We start from the raw sequence: 18,257 nt of genomic DNA, 5'->3' as shown, positions 1-18,257 counted from the left end.
TAGTTTGGTGCCCGCAAACCTCCCTTAGCCCTAGCCTTCACTTCTGAGTTTCTCCTTGATGGTGTGTTTTCCTTCTGAAGTGTGCTCTCACTCAGAATGTCAATTCGCTCATTCCAGACGTTCCTGTCTATGTTTATCTCTGGACATAGACAGATGTCATACATCTTTGCTTGGAAAACTAGTCATTGGCACAGACCGTTTGGTTTTGGGGCCGTAAATTCCAGCGCCTATGCCTTCTAAGTTCTTCGAGCCATCTGTGTACCAGTGCAGAGTACACTCCTAGGCTTTCTTTTCAAATGTAGTTCTTCTTTTCGAATTTGATCACCTAAGTGATATCATCTCTGGGTAGCTGAGTGAGTGGGAGCTGCAGCTTTAGCACTTCCATTTTTTTTAGATGACATCACTCTTCCTCTCCTGAAACCTTCCCTGGTAATATTCAGCAGGGTACGTTTGGCTGATTGCTGAATGACTATATGGAGCAGTGTCAGCTCGAGCATCACCTCCATCGCAGCTGTAGGACAGGTCCACAGGATTCTTGCAGCCTCAATATTTCCCTGCTAGACTTTTGCAGATCATGGAAGCCTTTATTACCTTGCGTCAGCTTGTCTTTTCCAGTTAAGCATGGCATCCAGGACAAGACCAAGATACTTAGCTTCGCTGACCAAATCAATAGCAACCCCGTCTAAGCTGATCTCTTTCATTCCTGGTAAGGCTCTTTTCCTGGTGAAAGGAATGATGCCTCTTTTGGGCGCGTTTATGTCCAGACCAACTCCAGCACACCATCTTTGGTTTAAAGCTCTTTGCAGTATATCGCGAAAAATGTTCTCGAACCTGCCTCTCGCTATATTTACAACCCCATCCGTCTATTATTAACAGCGAATTCCGTTGTGTATCAGCAAGTGAAGCAGGTTGTGTACTACTACTGGGCATCCTCAAAACTCTCGAGCGACTGTTGGATGTATATCTCAGGGAAAAGATTACAGACTCAACGATTTCACCATCTCAACATGCCTACCTCAAAGGAAAATCCACAGAGACAGCTCTTCACGAGGTTGTAAGTGCGATTGAGAGGAGCATAGAATACAAGCAATACTCACTAGTCGCTTTTCTCGACATAGAGGGGGCCTTCAACAATGTCACCACAAAATCCATAATTGAGGCTCTTAACATGCTAGGCATAGACACAGGTCTCAACGAATGGATAGAGAACATGCTCAAAACTAGAATAATCATCGGTGAGGTAGGCAGCAGCACGATAAAACGCTCTGTCAACAGGGGAACCCCTCAGGGAGGAGTCTTATCCCCTCTACTGTGGTTACTAGTCGCCAACAACATCCTCACCAAATTTAACCAAAAGGGAATTAAAGTGGTGGCGTACGCGGACGACATAGTGCTTATGGTTTCAGGAATGTTTCCAACCACAATCAGTGAGATTATGGAAGGAGCTCTGGTATTACTCAGCAATTGGGACTGTGGTTTAAGCGTAAACCCGAGAAAAACTGAACTGATGCTATTCACCAAGAAAACCAAGGTGCCAAACTTTAATCTCCCAAAACTAAACGGCGTCAGCCTCACGCTAACCAAACAGGCCAAATACCTAGGGGTTATCCTGGACCCCAAACTCAGCTGGAAGTCCAACGTAGAGTACAGGGTAAAGAAAGCGAACATAGCACTTTACACATGTAAGAGAATGTTGGGAAAAAAATGAGGTCTCCAACCAAAATTATCCAACTGGTCCTACACAGCCATTGTAAGGCCAATACTAACATATGCGGCACTAGTCTGGTGGCCTGCAACAGAAAGGAAATACAACAAAACTAAGCTGAACAAGATACAAAGAACAGCGTGTATCCTAACTACAGGAGCGCTTAGCACCAGTCCTACTGAAGCGCTCAATGTACTAACACATCTATTGCCATTAGATTTACACATTAAAACAATAGCTACTTGCAGTGCGGTGAGACTTAGAGACACAGGAAGCTGGACAACAAGGCCGTATGGTCACAGCAAGATCCTCCTACAGGGACCCCCGCTGCTCAAAAACGGATCAGACTACACAGTCCCCGACCTAAACTTCAAGAAAGGCTTCACGGTACGCTTCCCACCGAGAGCCGAGTGGAGCAAAGGAGAGGTGATTGGAAGACACGATATCGAAATCTATACAGATGGTTCTAAGATGAACTGTGGTGTGGGAGCTGGCTTCCATTCGGAGCCACTCAACCTATCTCAATCAATTCGTCTTCCTGATTATGCCACCGTGTTCCAGGCAGAACTTTTGGCGATCAGAGAAGCATGCAGATCCCTAGAACTCTACAAGGTAGTTGGTGCAAGAGTAGCTATCTTCTCAGACAGTCAAGCAGCTATTAAGGCCTTAGACTCCAACTAATATACATTTCATCCAAACTGGTCCTACAGTGTAGAGAGGAGCTGAAACTGCTCAGCCATTGGCTTGAAATTACCCTGATATGGGTTCCCGGTCATAGGAACATACGAGGCAATGAGATAGCGGATGAGCTAGCAAGAAAGGGCTCAACACTAGACATAACAGAGGCGGTGGCAGTTTCCACCCCACTGAACACACTAAAAGCATCTATTGCTTCACACTATCATGCTTTAGCCGAAAGAAGATGGAAGCAAATACCTACATGTATTACAACAAAAAACACATGGCCGTCATATAAAATCCAAAGGACGAATGACCTGTTAGGATGCTCTCGGCCAAACATTTCACGGATCACTGCAACCCTTACAGGACATTGGAAAGTAGGGGATCATGCACCTAGACTTAATCTACCCTTCAATCCTATCTGTAGAAGCTGTCAAGCGGAAGGGGCGAAGGAAAGTCTGTTCCACTATTTATGTGAATGTCCGGGACTAGCCAGGGCACGACTCCGATCCTTCGGTAAGCCTTTCCTACAGCAAATTAAGGAGATCTCAGTCATCGAGATAAAGGATTTGCTCCTATTCTTGGACCTCACTAAATGGATTTGACTTGGAAACAAAAAAAAAAAAAAAAAACAAAAAGAAAAAAAAAAAAAATTTTCATCATCATTTCACGAGATAGTGGTATTAAAACGGTGCTGGTCACTAATTAGGAGCATTTCAGCTAAGAAATGTTCAACCACCTCAACAACAACAACAACAACAACTACTGGGCATCACAGGAGGGGGAGAAAGACTCCGAGAAAGAGGTGTTACAGGCAAAGAGTCTGATCTGATCTCATTATCGCTAATCTTCTCCATTGAATTTAATGCAAAGTAGGTGAGACTGATTGGTCCGAAGGATTTAGCCAGTGAATAATAATTTTTTCCAATTTTTGGTATGAATACCACTTCTTCTCCACACTGTTGGTATGCATGCCAGTGCAAGGCTGTCGCGCATTATCCTGTCTAGGTGTAGTGTAATTAGCTCCTCGTCTTGTTGTAGTACTACCGGGTGGATTCCGTCAGCCCCCGGGGATTATATGGGTTCAAGGAGCTAACGGCTGGATTATGGATTGCTGGATAAACATACGTTTGCCGGTTTCCAGTCCGATTGGGTCGGCCTCGAAAACACCGTATAGGACTCCGGGATCTGAATTACGGCTCCTAGTAATAAGATCATCCTGTTGTTAGACGTCGAATAAATAACTTTATTTACAAGCGGGTTTTTAATTATTTTAAGAGCGTTATTAAAAAGCGTGATAAGGGCTTCACGATTCATCGCCCTCGAAAATAAGCTCTCACTGTACTGAGCTATCTTAAAACCAGTATGGACATATGGCATACGACGCTGGGGCACCGCAGCTAACTCAAACTCGAAATAATCCAAAGATTTCAATCGAAAACTCTCAGAAAGATCACGAATGCACCATACTATATCAGAAAAGCCCAAATTCTCCGCGATCTCAAAACTCCCTGAAAGATCTCAAAACTAGCTGAAGAAATCAAAAAGCATGCCTCATCACGCAATATAAAACTTCAATCGCACCCAAACCCTTTAATTTCATAAATTACTACCAATCCCATTTCCTTTAACAGAGTGAAAAGGAAATCAACATGTCTCATATGCTAAAAAGCAAATTGCTTGCACAACTGGGTGCATCTTAGTTTTAATTATAAATATGTATTGTTAAACGTCAAGTGAATCTTAATTTTAGGTATAAATATTGTTAAATGTTACTACATAGATTGCAATAAATAAATGGGAAATATTTCAAAAACAAACAACTGTAAGGATAATTTTAAATGTTCCTTTCTGTATTCTTGTTGTTCCTTCCCTTAAGGTTACAAGCCCTGTGTTCCTATAGTCGATCGTTTGGCTTTTCGCGTAAGCCGTGGTGAGAAAGAAACTTGAAAAAAAAGTTCAATTAAGATCATATTTATATATATATTTTCCCGTCGTTCCTAAAAACATAAGGCCTCAATTAACCATTTAAAATTACTTAAAGCTAGAAACTTCACTTGCCGCTAAGAGCTGCGTGCTTGTAGCGCTTCTGCTTCCACTAGGCGCCTTCACGTGTGCGATAATCTCCCTCGTCTGCAACTTCCTTGTGGGATCCAGTCTCGAACTGCTGTCGAGATATCTCCATTTGGTGTCCAAAAAGTATGGCCAATCCATTTCCACTTCTGAGGTCGAATTTCAAAGTGGACAGTTGTTTGTTGCAGACAGTGTTAGGACACAAAAGATGCATATGATCCTACGAAGGATGCGGTTGATAAAAACTTGTAGGTCATGTATGTCACGCAGATACTTCTAAGTCTCGCATCCGTATAAGACAAATACTGTATTTATGTTTCTGACTGACTGTAAGTTTACATTCTATGTTACTAGAATAGAGTTTTGTAATTTCTATTATGTAGAAGCATTATAAAAGTCTTACATATATCTTAAATAAGTAAATAAATAAAATTATTTAACGTGTAATTATTCATTTTTTAAATTTCTATACTAATTTATATAATAAAGCCAAATACGTGCTGAATGTCGAAACGAACTTCTGATATTAGTTTTAGCGAGCCGAATAGCTGGGTTTTAATGAAGTCTTGTAATTTCCTTTGAAATTGAAGCTGAACTCCGTGTTTTCTCAAAATCAATTGCAACAAAATTAGAAATACCGACCGTATTAATATGTTCACAAATAGGTAATTAATGTCTCTCAATTATTCTAGACGGGATTATTTCGACTTTTGCGTATTTTGAGTATTTATCGACTGGGGTGAGAATAAAATTCTTTTCTGCGCACTATATACATATGTATGTATGTATCTATGTGGACGACTTCTCAAGGATTTTTCATAGTCGAGGTGGCTTGTATTTTTGGATTTGGAGGGTGTCTGTCATATTTCTGCTTAAGGTATATTGAAGAATGTTCGACCTTATCCTCGATTTATCCGTGGAAATAAGTACTTTTTTTTATTTTATTTTTGCGGCTATTTCTATGAGCTCGTTGATGCTCATTTATAATTATTTTCCCTTGTTCAGTTTCATTTTTGATATCCTTCAAGAAAGTTTCTGTAAAAATTTTCGTGTTTCTAAAATGTAAATGTGTGTAAATTCTAAAAATGTATTAATATGTCTCTGATAAAAGGGTAAAGCTATAGTTTTTTTCATTACCGATTAGTAGAAAAAATATGTTCTTAAAGGCATTGATTGGAGATTCTGTAGACGGTATTAGATTACTCTCTGAGCTTTCATCACTATGGTCAGTTGTCGTTAGAGTATTTACTCCTGATTTGGGAGGTCTAGAAAGGTCATCAGTAACCCCGCTTGTTTTTTCCAGTTTATAATAAAACTCGTAGTTGCATTCTTCGAGGATGCGAAATATTTGTTCAATATTCTTGGTTATCGCCGAAACTATATTATTACGGGTCCATATACAGACATAACAGATGGGGTTTCTAGTACAGAAAAATATTTACTATTTCCCAGTTGCGCAATAATTTAATTAATTTTGTATATTGAATACCAGCATATATTCGGTCGAAATTTCAATGTTATTAACGTCAGCTGAGCATTTCTGTTCAATCCTAATAACTGAATTGTTGTCAATTTTCAGCGTATTGCCGTAGATATTTATTACTGCGGATAACTTTTTAAGAGAGTCGATAGGAGGTTAGTGATGGAGAGAAAGAATTTTAGATTTGTCCTTTCTTCCCAAAAAAGTTTATCCAAACGTGGTGAGTGATTTCTACTTTTCTGACTAGGGAGTTTACGAAGAAGCGTTCTTCGTCCTGCACTACATGTACGGTAATGAAGAAGACGTCATTCTCAAAAATGTATACCGGAGAGGTCAGATGGAGTTTGATCCGACAATAGTCTATAATTAATGTTCAACTCTTATCATTTGTTGCTCTTCATGTTGGGTAGGAATATCAATTTGTATTGCACCTGCTATGGACTGTAAGATGACCTTTTTTCAGCTGCTTTAGTTGGTATATTCATATATGTACAAAGTTCACTGCTTTTGACTGCATGGATCGATTGATGTTCATGTATGCATTTTATTTTGAGATAAATGATATTGCTAGCTGTGTTTTATTGTTGGGCGAGTGAATGTGGACGGCCTTTTGGTTCTTTAGGAGCTTTGGCAAATCCCCGTCGAGTCCGTTAACGAAAATATCTTTGGCTTTTTCTCTATATACGCTTGTTAGAACTCTGGTAGCTTCCGGACTTTCCTCCATGCAAGGTATTTTATTAAAGATAAAGGTGGAAGTAAACTTGTTGATAGAAATGGAGAATCTGTAAGCCTCCCTGGACTAAGCCCAGTACCCAAAAGTTTTCAGATCTCTCTTGTCTGCGTGGTGTCAGTTTAGTCAAGCTCGTATGGCACACCAATTTAAAGGAGTGTTGTTTTTTATCGCCATAAGGGTATCATAGATTTTATCGCAGGATTTTGAGTAGAACCGTTTCAGCTGATAGCTCTCTCACCACACAGTGTTGCCAAACAGTAGATTACGAAATCATTTACAAAATAAACTAAGAAAAATTTTAATTTTTAATAAAATAACTTAAAAACAATGTTGAATATAGTTAGCTATAGATAAATGAACTATTTGCATTTGTTGGTTTATTAAACAATGAAAAATTGTAACTGATAACGTAGATGTGTGTTTTGTATGTAAGCAAAAATATCAGTGGCAACATTGTGCAGATACAACCAAACACAAATACACACAAGCCGATGTATTGTGTAAATATGTAACTAAAAGAACACAGTGGTTTTCTACGCGATAAGGTTTACTCAATTTACCGATACGTCGGTCAGTGCGCACAGAGAATGTTAATGCAATGAGAAGGTGCAAATGTTACTGTCAGCTTTTTTTAGTACAATTGAGATTTGAACGATTTGTAGTCAGAAAAATTTGAAAATAAATTGAAATTTGAATTGAAAACACCACACATCATTCACCTCAACACACAACACATTTCTCACCTCGACATTAAACCAATTAAATTTTTACTATTTTCGTATTTTTGAATAATAAGCGAATACGTAAAATTTATTACACAAAATTTTTTTTCAATTGCATTAAAAAAAACTAATTAAAAAACAAAATTATAAAAAAAAGAGGTTGTCTGCAAAGTCGATTTACTGACGATAGTTTAACGTGACAACGTCATAAGAAAATACTGATTGAATGGTTGCATTTTTCAAGAGAAAATTTTAATTTTATTTGTTTGATACATATTTTGTATGGATATAGAGAATGAGTTAACATTAACATAACATATATTTTAACATAACATAACATAACATAACATAACATAACATAACATAACATAACATAACATAACATGACATAACACAACACAACACAACACAACACAACACAACACAACACAACACAACACAACACAACACAACACAACACAACACAACACAACACAACACAACACAACACAACACAACACAACACAACACAACACAACACAACACAACACAACACAACACAACACAACACAACACAACACAACACAACACAACACAACACAACACAACACAACACAACACAACACAACACAACACAACACAACACAACACAACACAACACAACACAACACAACACAACACAACACAACACAACACAACACAACACAACACAACACAACACAACACAACACAACACAACACAACACAACACAACACAACACAACACAACACAACACAACACAACACAACACAACACAACACAACACAACACAACACAACACAACACAACACAACACAACACAACACAACACAACACAACACAACACAACACAACACAACACAACATAACATAACATAACATAACATAACAAATTACGCCGTATTAAAGCACTTATCAACAGCTTTCATTTGATACCCATATTGTACATACACAACCAAAGGTTACCCGGGTCCACGTTTTGACCTATATCTCGAGACCCCAGTCACGGAGCGGCATGAAAAATACTCTGTACTAAAGCATTCACCGACAGCTTCCATTTGATACCCATATTGTGCATACACATCCGAAGGTTACCCGGGTCAACGCTTTGACCTATATCTCCAGACCCTATCTACCAATAGGTATTCAAACTATACGGAAATCATCTTCAATACCTACTTAACAATGTGTGTAAGTTTGGTTTGACCCGGTGCAAAGACACGGCGGGTCCACGTTTTGGCATATATTTCGAGACCCTAGTCATCAATAGGTATGAAAATTACCCCGTATTAAAGCACTTATCAACAGCTTTCATTTGATATCCATATTGTACAAACACATTCTAGGGTCCACGTTTTGGTCTCTATCTCGAGACCCTAGTCATGGAGCGGATGGAAATACTCTGAACTTAAGCATTCACCAACAGCTTCCATTTGATACCCATATTGTACATACACATCCGAAGGTTACCCGGGTCCACGTTTTGACCTATATCTCGAGACCCTATCTACCAATAGGTATCCAAACTATACGGAAACCATCTTCAATACCTAATTAACAATGTGTGTAAGTTTGGTTTAATTCGGTGCAAAGACACGGCGGGTCCACGTTTTGGCATATATTTCCAGACCCTAGTCATCAATAGGTATGAAAATTACCCCGTATTAAAGCACTTATCAACAGCTTTCATTTGATACCCATATTGTACATACACAACCAAAGGTTACCCGGGTCCACGTTTTGACCTATATCTCGAGACCCCAGTCACGGAGCGGCATGAAAAATACTCTGTACTAAAGCATTCACCAACAGCTTTCATTTGATACCCATATTGTACATACACGTCCGAAGGTTACCCGGGTCCACGTTTTGACCTATATCCCGAGACCCTATCTACCAATAGGTATTCAAACTATACGGAAATCATCTTCAATACCTACTTAACAATATGTGTAAGTTTGGTTTAATTCGGTTCAAAGACACGGCGGGTCCACATTTTGGCATATATTTCGAGACCCTAGTCATCAATAGGTATGAAAATTACCCCGTATTAAAGCACTTATCAACAGCTTTCATTTGATATCCATATTGTACAAACACATTCTAGGGTCCACGTTTTGGTCTCTATCTCGAGACCCTAGTTACGGAGCGGATGGAAATACTCTGAACTAAAGCATTCACCAACAGCTTCCATTGGATACCCATATTGTACATACACATCCGAAGGTTACCCGGGTCCACGTTTTGACCTATATCTCGAGACCCCAGTCACGGAGCGGCATGAAAAATACTCTGTACTAAAGCATTCACCGACAGCTTCCATTTGATACCCATATTGTGCATACACATCCGAAGGTTACCCGGGCCACGTTTTGACCTATATCTCGAGACCCCAGTCACGGAGCGGCATGAAAAATACTCTGTACTAAAGCATTCACCAACAGCTTTCATTTGATACCCATATTGTACATACACGTCCGAAGGTTACCCGGGTCCACGTTTTGACCTATATCCCGAGACCCTATCTACCAATAGGTATTCAAACTATACCGAAATCATCTTCAATACTTACTTAACAATGTGTGTAAGTTTGGTTTAATTCGGTTCAAAGACACGGCGGGTCCACATTTTGGCATATATTTCGAGACCCTAGTCATCAATAGGTATGAAAATTACCCCGTATTAAAGCACTTATCAACAGCTTTCATTTGATATCCATATTGTACAAACACATTCTAGGGTCCACGTTTTGGTCTCTATCTCGAGACCCTAGTCAAGGAGCGGATGGAAATACTCTGAACTAAAGCATTCACCAACAGCTTCCATTGGATACCCATATTGTACATACACATCCGAAGGTTACCCGGGTCCACGTTTTGACCTATATCTCGAGACCCCAGTCACGGAGCGGCATGAAAAATACTCTGTACTAAAGCATTCACCAACAGCTTTCATTTGATACCCATATTGTACATACACGTCCGAAGGTTACCCGGGTCCACGTTTTGACCTATATCTCGAGACCCTATCTACCAATAGGTATCCAAACTATACGGAAACCATCTTCAATACCTCCTTAACAATGTGTGTAAGTTTGGTTTAATTCGGTGTAAAGACACGGCGGGTCCACGTTTTGGCATATATTTCCAGACCCTAGTCATCAATAGGTATGAAAATTACCCCGTATTAAAGCACTTATCAACAGCTTTCATTTAATACCCATATCGTACATACACATCCGAAGGTTACCCGGGTCCACGTTTTGACCTATATCTCGAGCCCTATTTCCAAAATAAAATATAATCCATGTTACTCGTGATGTAGCTTTCGAATGGTCAAAGAATTTTTAAAATCGGTCCAGTAGTTTTTGAGCCTATTCATTACAACCAAACAAACAAAGTTTCCCTCTTTATAATATTAGTATAGACAACATATGTTATAAGGTATATGGTAAATATTACCATACATTTTTTCCTTCATATATAATAAAAAAAAAATAATAATAACATTAAAACAACAGGTATTATTAACAAACTTGGTTTTATTTTAAATTCTTCAAGTAAATCAAATTAATAATAATCAATAAGAAGGCATATGCAAATACAAATACGTGAATTTAAATATGTACATATGCGCATATACATACATATATACGCTCACTTAAGTAGGGGAGAGCAAGATGTCGAACGTTGCCGTTCGTTTGCTTTGTTTGCTTTGTCGTTCCTTCCGCGCTTTCGCTTGCAGTTCATTCAATGCAATGAGCAAGGTAACACTAATATGAGCAAGGTAACACTAATGAGCAAGGTAACACTAAAGAGCAAGGTAAGACTAATATGAGCAAGGTAACACTAATGAGCAAGGTAACACTAAAGAGCAAGGTAACACTAATATGAGCAAGGTAACACTAATATGAGCAAGGTAACACTAATGAGCAAGGTAACACTAATATGAGCAAGGTAACACTAATATGAGCAAGGTAACACTAATGAGCAAGGTAACACTAAAGAACAAGGTAACACTAATGGGCAAGGTAACTACATATGAGCAAGGTAACGACACATTTTTTCGTGCGTGCAGCCTGTTAAATCGAATTATAAGACGTTATCACGTCAAAAAGTTGGCGCCGGGAATTGATATCGAGTCTAACATGTGGCGAGGAAAAATAGGCGGTACGTTTATTTCTTCGACTGCTTATTTTTTTACCATTTTGTTACTTTTGAAATTATAAGCGGAGACATAAAATTTATTGCAATTTTTTTTACGATTACATTAAAAACAAAACCCATTTAAAAAAGAAAAAAAATTGGCGCCGACAATTGATGCCGAGTCAAATGGGGATGATAAATACGCAGTGCGTTTATTTCTGCACCTGCGTTGTGAACCAGGGTTTTGTGGATGCGCGCGACGCGAATTAATTTTAATAAAGTTCTAAAAGTAATTCATGAAGTTTTTCATTACATACATACATACATAAATGAACGTGTACTTTATATGTACATAAATGATGGTATATGACAATATCTATACTAATACTAGCAAACCCCGCCCGCTTCGCTGGGCACACTAAAATAGAATAGATATGGTTTAGAACAGAAAAGATATGGTTTTCATATTATTTATTTCTTTATTCTTTATTCCAGCGCTTTGGCATACACAATATTTTTTGTTTTTCTATTTGTTTTTGAGTAAATATATAATGCTGTTGGCTTCCCAACACGTGAACAGCCAACGTATAGTTGACCATGGGTGAATACTGGTTCTTCTAAATTCATCCCGCATATTTCTAAAGTTCGCCCTTGTGATTTATTGATAGTTATTCCAAATGTTAAGCGAATGGGTAGTTGCAAACGCTTGAATTCAAATGGCAATTCAGGTGGAATCATTGGAATTCTCGGTATTAGAACGTCTTCATTTGATGCCCATATTGTACATACACAACCAAAGGTTACCCGGGTCCACGTTTTGACCTATATCTCGAGATCCCAGTCACGGAGCGGCATGAAAAATACTCAGAACTAAAGCATTCACCAACAGCTTCCATTTGATACCCATATTGTACATACACATTCTAGGCTCCACGTTTTGGTCTCTATCTCGAGACCCTAGTCACGGAGCGGCATGAAAAATACTCTGAACTAAAGCATTCACCAACAGCTTCCATCTGATATCCATATTGTACATACACATTCTAGGCTCCACGTTTTGGTCTCTATCTCGAGACCCTAGTCACGGAGCGGCATGAAAAATACTCTGAACTAAAGCATTCATCAACATCTTCCATTTGATACCCATATTGTACATACACATTCTAGGCTCCACGTTTTGGTCTCTATCTCGAGACCCTAGTCACGGAGCGGCATGAAAAATACTCTGAACTAAAGCATTCACCAACAGCTTCCATCTGATATCCATATTGTACAAACACATTCTAGGCTCCACGTTTTGGTCTCTATCTCGAGACCCTAGTCACGGAGCGGCATGAAAACTACTCTGAACTAAAGCATTCACCAACAGCTTCCATTTGATACCCATATTGTACATACACATTCTAGGCTCCACGTTTTGGTCTCTATCTCGAGACCCTAGTCACGGAGCGGCGTGAAAAATACTCTGAACTAAAGCATTCACCAACAGCTTCCATTTGATACCCATATTGTACATACACATTCTAGGCTCCACGTTTTGGTCTCTATCTCGAGACCCTAGACATTTTCCAGGAGACCAAATTGTGAATCTAAACCATTCTCGAATCCCATTGAACACACGCAAAAAATTTCATCAAAATCGGTTCAGTCGTTTAGGAGGAGTTCAGTGACAAACACACGAACATAAGAAATATATATATAAAGATTATAAAGAGGAAAACTTTGTTTGTTTGTTTGTTTGTAACGAATAGGCTCAAACACTACTGGACCGATTATAAAAATTCTTTCACCATTCGAAAACTACATTATCCACGAGTAACATGGATTACATTTTATTTTGGAAAAAATAGGGTTCCGTAAGATATTTGGATTTTTCGGACACAAACTGAAAAAAATCTTATATATAAAATAAAGTCAACTTTTTGTGTGTGTTCGCTAACCGGCCGTGTCTGCACCGAATTAAACCAAACTTACACACATTGTTAAGAAGGTATTGACGATGGTTTCCGTATAGTTTGGATACCTATTGGTGGATAGGGCTCGAGATATAGGTCAAAACGTGGACCCGGGTAACCTTCGGATGTGTATGTACAATATAAGTATCAAATTGAAGCTGTTGGTGAATGCTTTAGTACAGAGTATTTTTCATGCCGCTCCGTGACTGGGGTCTCGAGATATAGTTCAAAACGTGGACCCGGGTAACCTTTGGTTGTGTATGTACAATATGGATATCAAATGAAAGCTGTTGATAAGTGCTTTAATACGGGGTAATTTTCATACCTATTGATGACTAGGGTCTCGAAATATATGCCAAAATGTGGACCCGCCGTGTCTTTGCACCGAATTAAACCAAACTTACACACATTGTTAAGTAGGTATTGAAGATGATTTCCGTATAGTTTGAATACATATTGGTAGATAGGGTCTCGAGATATAGGTCAAAACGTGGACCCGGGTAACCTTCGGACGTGTATGTACAATATGGGTATCAAATGGAAGCTGTTGGTGAATGCTTTAGTTCAGAGTATTTTTCATGCCCCTCCGTGACTAGGGTCTCGAGATAGAGACCAAAACGTGGACCCTAGAATGTGTTTGTACAATATGGATATCAAATTGAAGCTGTTGGTGAATGCCTTAGTACAGAGTATTTTTCATGCCGCTACGTGACTGGGGTCTCGAGATATAGGTCAAAACGTGGACCCGGGTAACCTTTGGTTGTGTATGTACAATATGGGTATCAAATGAAAGCTGTTGATAAGTGCTTTAATACGGGGTAATTTTCATACCTATTGATGACTAGGGTCTCGAAATATATGCCAAAACGTGGATCCGCCGTGTCTTTGCACCGAATTAAACCAAACTTACAACAAACAATGTGTCAATATTTCTTTCTAATTTGGATGCCATAAGGAAAACACGTAAGTGCAACATGTAAAAATTGTTTGTGAATTTTTTTGGAGTGGATTTTGGAACAGTGAATAATTTCTTACGAAATTTGAGAATTTAATGTGAAATCCGAATGAAATTATGTGTTCGTGGAAAAAACAATTTTTTTCGTTTTTTTTTTTTTTTGAAAAATATAAATGGATAATGGTTAAAAAAGCTCCAATGCTTAATAAAACATATAAATTGAAACGAAAAATTCATGGATGATCAGGAAAAAAGATAATTGTTTATTCATATGCGTTGATTTAAAATTTAAAAACAATCTTCCTTTTTCCTGATTTTCAATTTATCTATACTAATATTATAAAGAGGAAAACTTTGTTTGTTTGTTTGTTTGTTTGTTTGTTTGTTTGTTTGTTTGTTTGTAACGAATAGGCTCAAAAACTACTGGACCGATTTTAAAAATTCTTTCACCATTCGAAAACTACATTATCCACGAGTAACATGGATTACATTTTATTTTGGAAAAAAATAGGGTTCCGTAAGATATTTGGATTTTTCGGACACAAACTGAAAAAAATCTTATATATAAAATAAAGTCAACTTTTTGTGTGTGTTCGCTAACCGGGCGTGTCTGCACCGAATTAAACCAAACTTACACACATTGTTAAGAAGGTATTGACGATGGTTTCCGTATAGCTTGGATACCTATTGGTGGATAGAGCTCGAGATATAGGTCAAAACGTGGACCCGGGTAACCTTCGGATGTGTATGTACAATATGGGTATCAAATTGAAGCTGTTGGTGAATGCTTTAGTACAGAGTATTTTTCATGCCGCTCCGTGACTGGGGTCTCGAGATATAGTTCAAAACGTGGACCCGGGTAACCTTTGGTTGTGTATGTACAATATGGATATCAAATGAAAGCTGTTGATAAGTGCTTTAATACGGGGTAATTTTCATACCTATTGATGACTAGGGTCTCGAAATATATGCCAAAACGTGGACCCGCCGTGTCTTTGCACCGAATTAAACCAAACTTACACACATTGTTAAGGAGGTATTGAAGATGGTTTCCGTATAGTTTGGATACCTATTGGTAGATAGGGTCTCGAGATATAGGTCAAAACGTGGACCCGGGTAACCTTCGGATGTATATGTACAATATGGGTATCAAATGGAAGCTGTTGGTGAATGCTTTAGTTCAGAGTATTTTCATCCGCTCCTTGACTGGGGTCTCGAGATAGAGACCAAAACGTGGACCCTAGAATGTGTTTGTACAATATGGATATCAAATGAAAGCTGTTGATAAGTGCTTTAATACGGGGTAATTTTCATACCTATTGATGACTAGGGTCTCGAAATATATGCCAAAACGTGGACCCGCCGTGTCTTTGCACCGAATTAAACCAAACTTACACACATTGTTAAGTAGGTATTGAAGATGATTTCTGTATAGTTTGAATACATATTGGTAGATAGGGTCTCGAGATATAGGTCAAAACGTGGACCCGGGTAACCTTCGGACGTGTATGTACAATATGGGTATCAAATGGAAGCTGTTGGTGAATGCTTTAGTTCAGAGTATTTTTCATGCCGCTCCGTGACTAGGGTCTCGAGATAGAGACCAAAACGTGGACCCTAGAATGTGTTTGCACAATATGGATATCAAATTGAAGCTGTTGGTGAATGCCTTATTACAGAGTATTTTGCATGCCGCTACGTGACTGGGGTCTCGAGATATAGGTCAAAACGTGGACCCGGGTAACCTTTGGTTGTGTATGTACAATATGGGTATCAAATGAAAGCTGTTGATAAGTGCTTTAATACGGGGTAATTTTCATACCTATTGATGACTAGGGTCTCGAAATATATGCCAAAACGTGGATCCGCCGTGTCTTTGCACCGAATTAAACCAAACTTACAACAAACAATGTGTCAATATTTCTTTCTAATTTGGATGCCATAAGGAAAACACGTAAGTGCAACATGTAAAAATTGTTTGTGAATTTTTTTGGAGTGGATTTTGGAACAGTGAATAATTTCTTACGAAATTTGAGAATTTAATGTGAAATCCGAATGAAATTATGTGTTCGTGGAAAAAACAATTTTTTTCGTTTTTTTTTTTTTGAAAAATATAAATGGATAATGGTTAAAAAAGCTCCAATGCTTAATAAAACATATAAATTGAAACGAAAAATTCATGGATGATCAGGAAAAAAGACGATTGTTTATTCATATGCGTTGATTTGAAATTTAAAAACAATCTTCTTTTTTCGTGATTTTCAATTTATATTTTATATTTACTCAAAAACAAATAGAAAAACAAAAAATATTGTTTATGCCAAAGCGCTTGAATAAAGAATAAAGAAATAAATAATCTGAAAACCATATATTTTCTGTTCTAAACCATATCTATTCTATTTTAGTATGCCCAGCGAAGGGGGCCGGGTTTGCTAGTACATAATATGTATGTACATGTTAATAGGAGGTATTTGCATTCAGAAAAAACAAACGGTTTAAGATAAATCAACACTTATTTTATATTGTATGTCAATTTATAGTTTATGTATTCAACAGCATTTACATACATATGTATGTATGTACATTTGTATATGAAAAACAATAATGCACAAGCGGAAGAACATCATCTTCCTTTCATACATATGTACATATGCATGTATGCCCAAATAACCTTGACTTATGTATGTACACATGTCACAGCACATCACATTCTTACAAGAAATCAAATACACATACGCACTATTCAACGAGTTTCTTCCTAACAAGTGCAAAAACAGTTCTGCTCTATGTTTGTATATATACCCACTTTATGTCCTAGCATATATACATACATATACGAGTATACCTACTTGCCTTCTAAACTTCCTACAAAATAATTGTATTCATATGTTACTACATCCATGCATGTTCATACATTCATGCATACATATACATATGCGCGAGCACAGCGCTCCCTTCTTGCTTCCGTGTACTTTTGTCTTTCATCAGTCGATATTCGTAATATTGTACTTACAAAAACACAATACTTTGATAGACGCAAAAGCAACAGAAAGCGAAACGCGATGGCCGCTTTGTCACCACACATTCTAAAATGTTCTAGAACTCAACAAAAACACATATCTCACATGCGCATGTCGCCCAAAGCTAAAATCCAAGCCTAGTGACTACAAAAACAAAATACATTCGTAGACGCAGTCGCAGCAGCCATGATTCTATCAGCGACGGCGCTGAACAATTTATAACAAAACAAAAAGTTCGTTCATAAGTTCGAGCTCATATTTCAATTTCATTCATAAAACGAACCGTCCATATGCCAATTTTCGCGACCATTCGAAAATAGTCAATATTGGAATATTTCGCGTGGAATTATTTGCCAATATTTGATAAATCTTGAATTTTTGTCATGTGGAGTTGCCGCGGCTCCGTATGTATGTATGCACCCTTATATGTATGTAAATATGTCTTCTAACTGTTCGACAGTCACGAGTTAATGCGACTTAGATTCCTTGAACAATTCCAGCGAATCACACATTTCTGTCCGTAAAGCCGCATATATGTATCCTGTGATCAAAAAGTACCGGGAATGTTTAAATTAAACAAAACAGAGTTAAATTTAAGGCCAATTTATATTATCTCGTATTCTCTTTGATCAGTGCGATGGCGCGTTACCATCATGCAAAATCCAAGAATTGTTTGCTCACATCTCCGGCCGGATAAATAATATTCTTTATTGACGGTCTGGCCCGATGGAAGGTACTCATGGTGGACTATGCCTGACAATCGAAGAAAACCGTCAACATCACCTTCCCG

The 18,257-nt window shown here is 38.1% G+C and overlaps 1 protein-coding gene across 3 annotated transcripts in view; it reads right to left on the bottom strand.

Annotated features, from left to right (window-relative positions):
* Positions 1-18,257, bottom strand: part of LOC129249916 (protein pangolin, isoforms A/H/I/S-like) — a 250,261-nt gene that overhangs the window by 213,344 nt on the left and 18,660 nt on the right. The window contains exon 3 of one of the 3 annotated variants that reach the window (XM_054889581.1): positions 4,453-4,679. The exons of the other annotated variants lie outside the window; for them this stretch is intronic. Within the exon in view, the coding sequence (XP_054745556.1) occupies positions 4,485-4,679 (195 nt within the window). The 3' untranslated portion in view covers positions 4,453-4,484. Of the gene's footprint in view, positions 1-4,452; positions 4,680-18,257 lie in introns of those variants that run through there. 3 annotated transcript variants of the gene reach the window in all.

Source organism: Anastrepha obliqua, chromosome 6 (assembly GCF_027943255.1).
Source record: "Anastrepha obliqua isolate idAnaObli1 chromosome 6, idAnaObli1_1.0, whole genome shotgun sequence".
Lineage (NCBI taxonomy): Eukaryota > Metazoa > Arthropoda > Insecta > Diptera > Tephritidae > Anastrepha > Anastrepha obliqua.
Note: the sequence above shows the minus strand (reverse complement) of the source record. Positions and strands in the feature narration are given on the sequence as shown.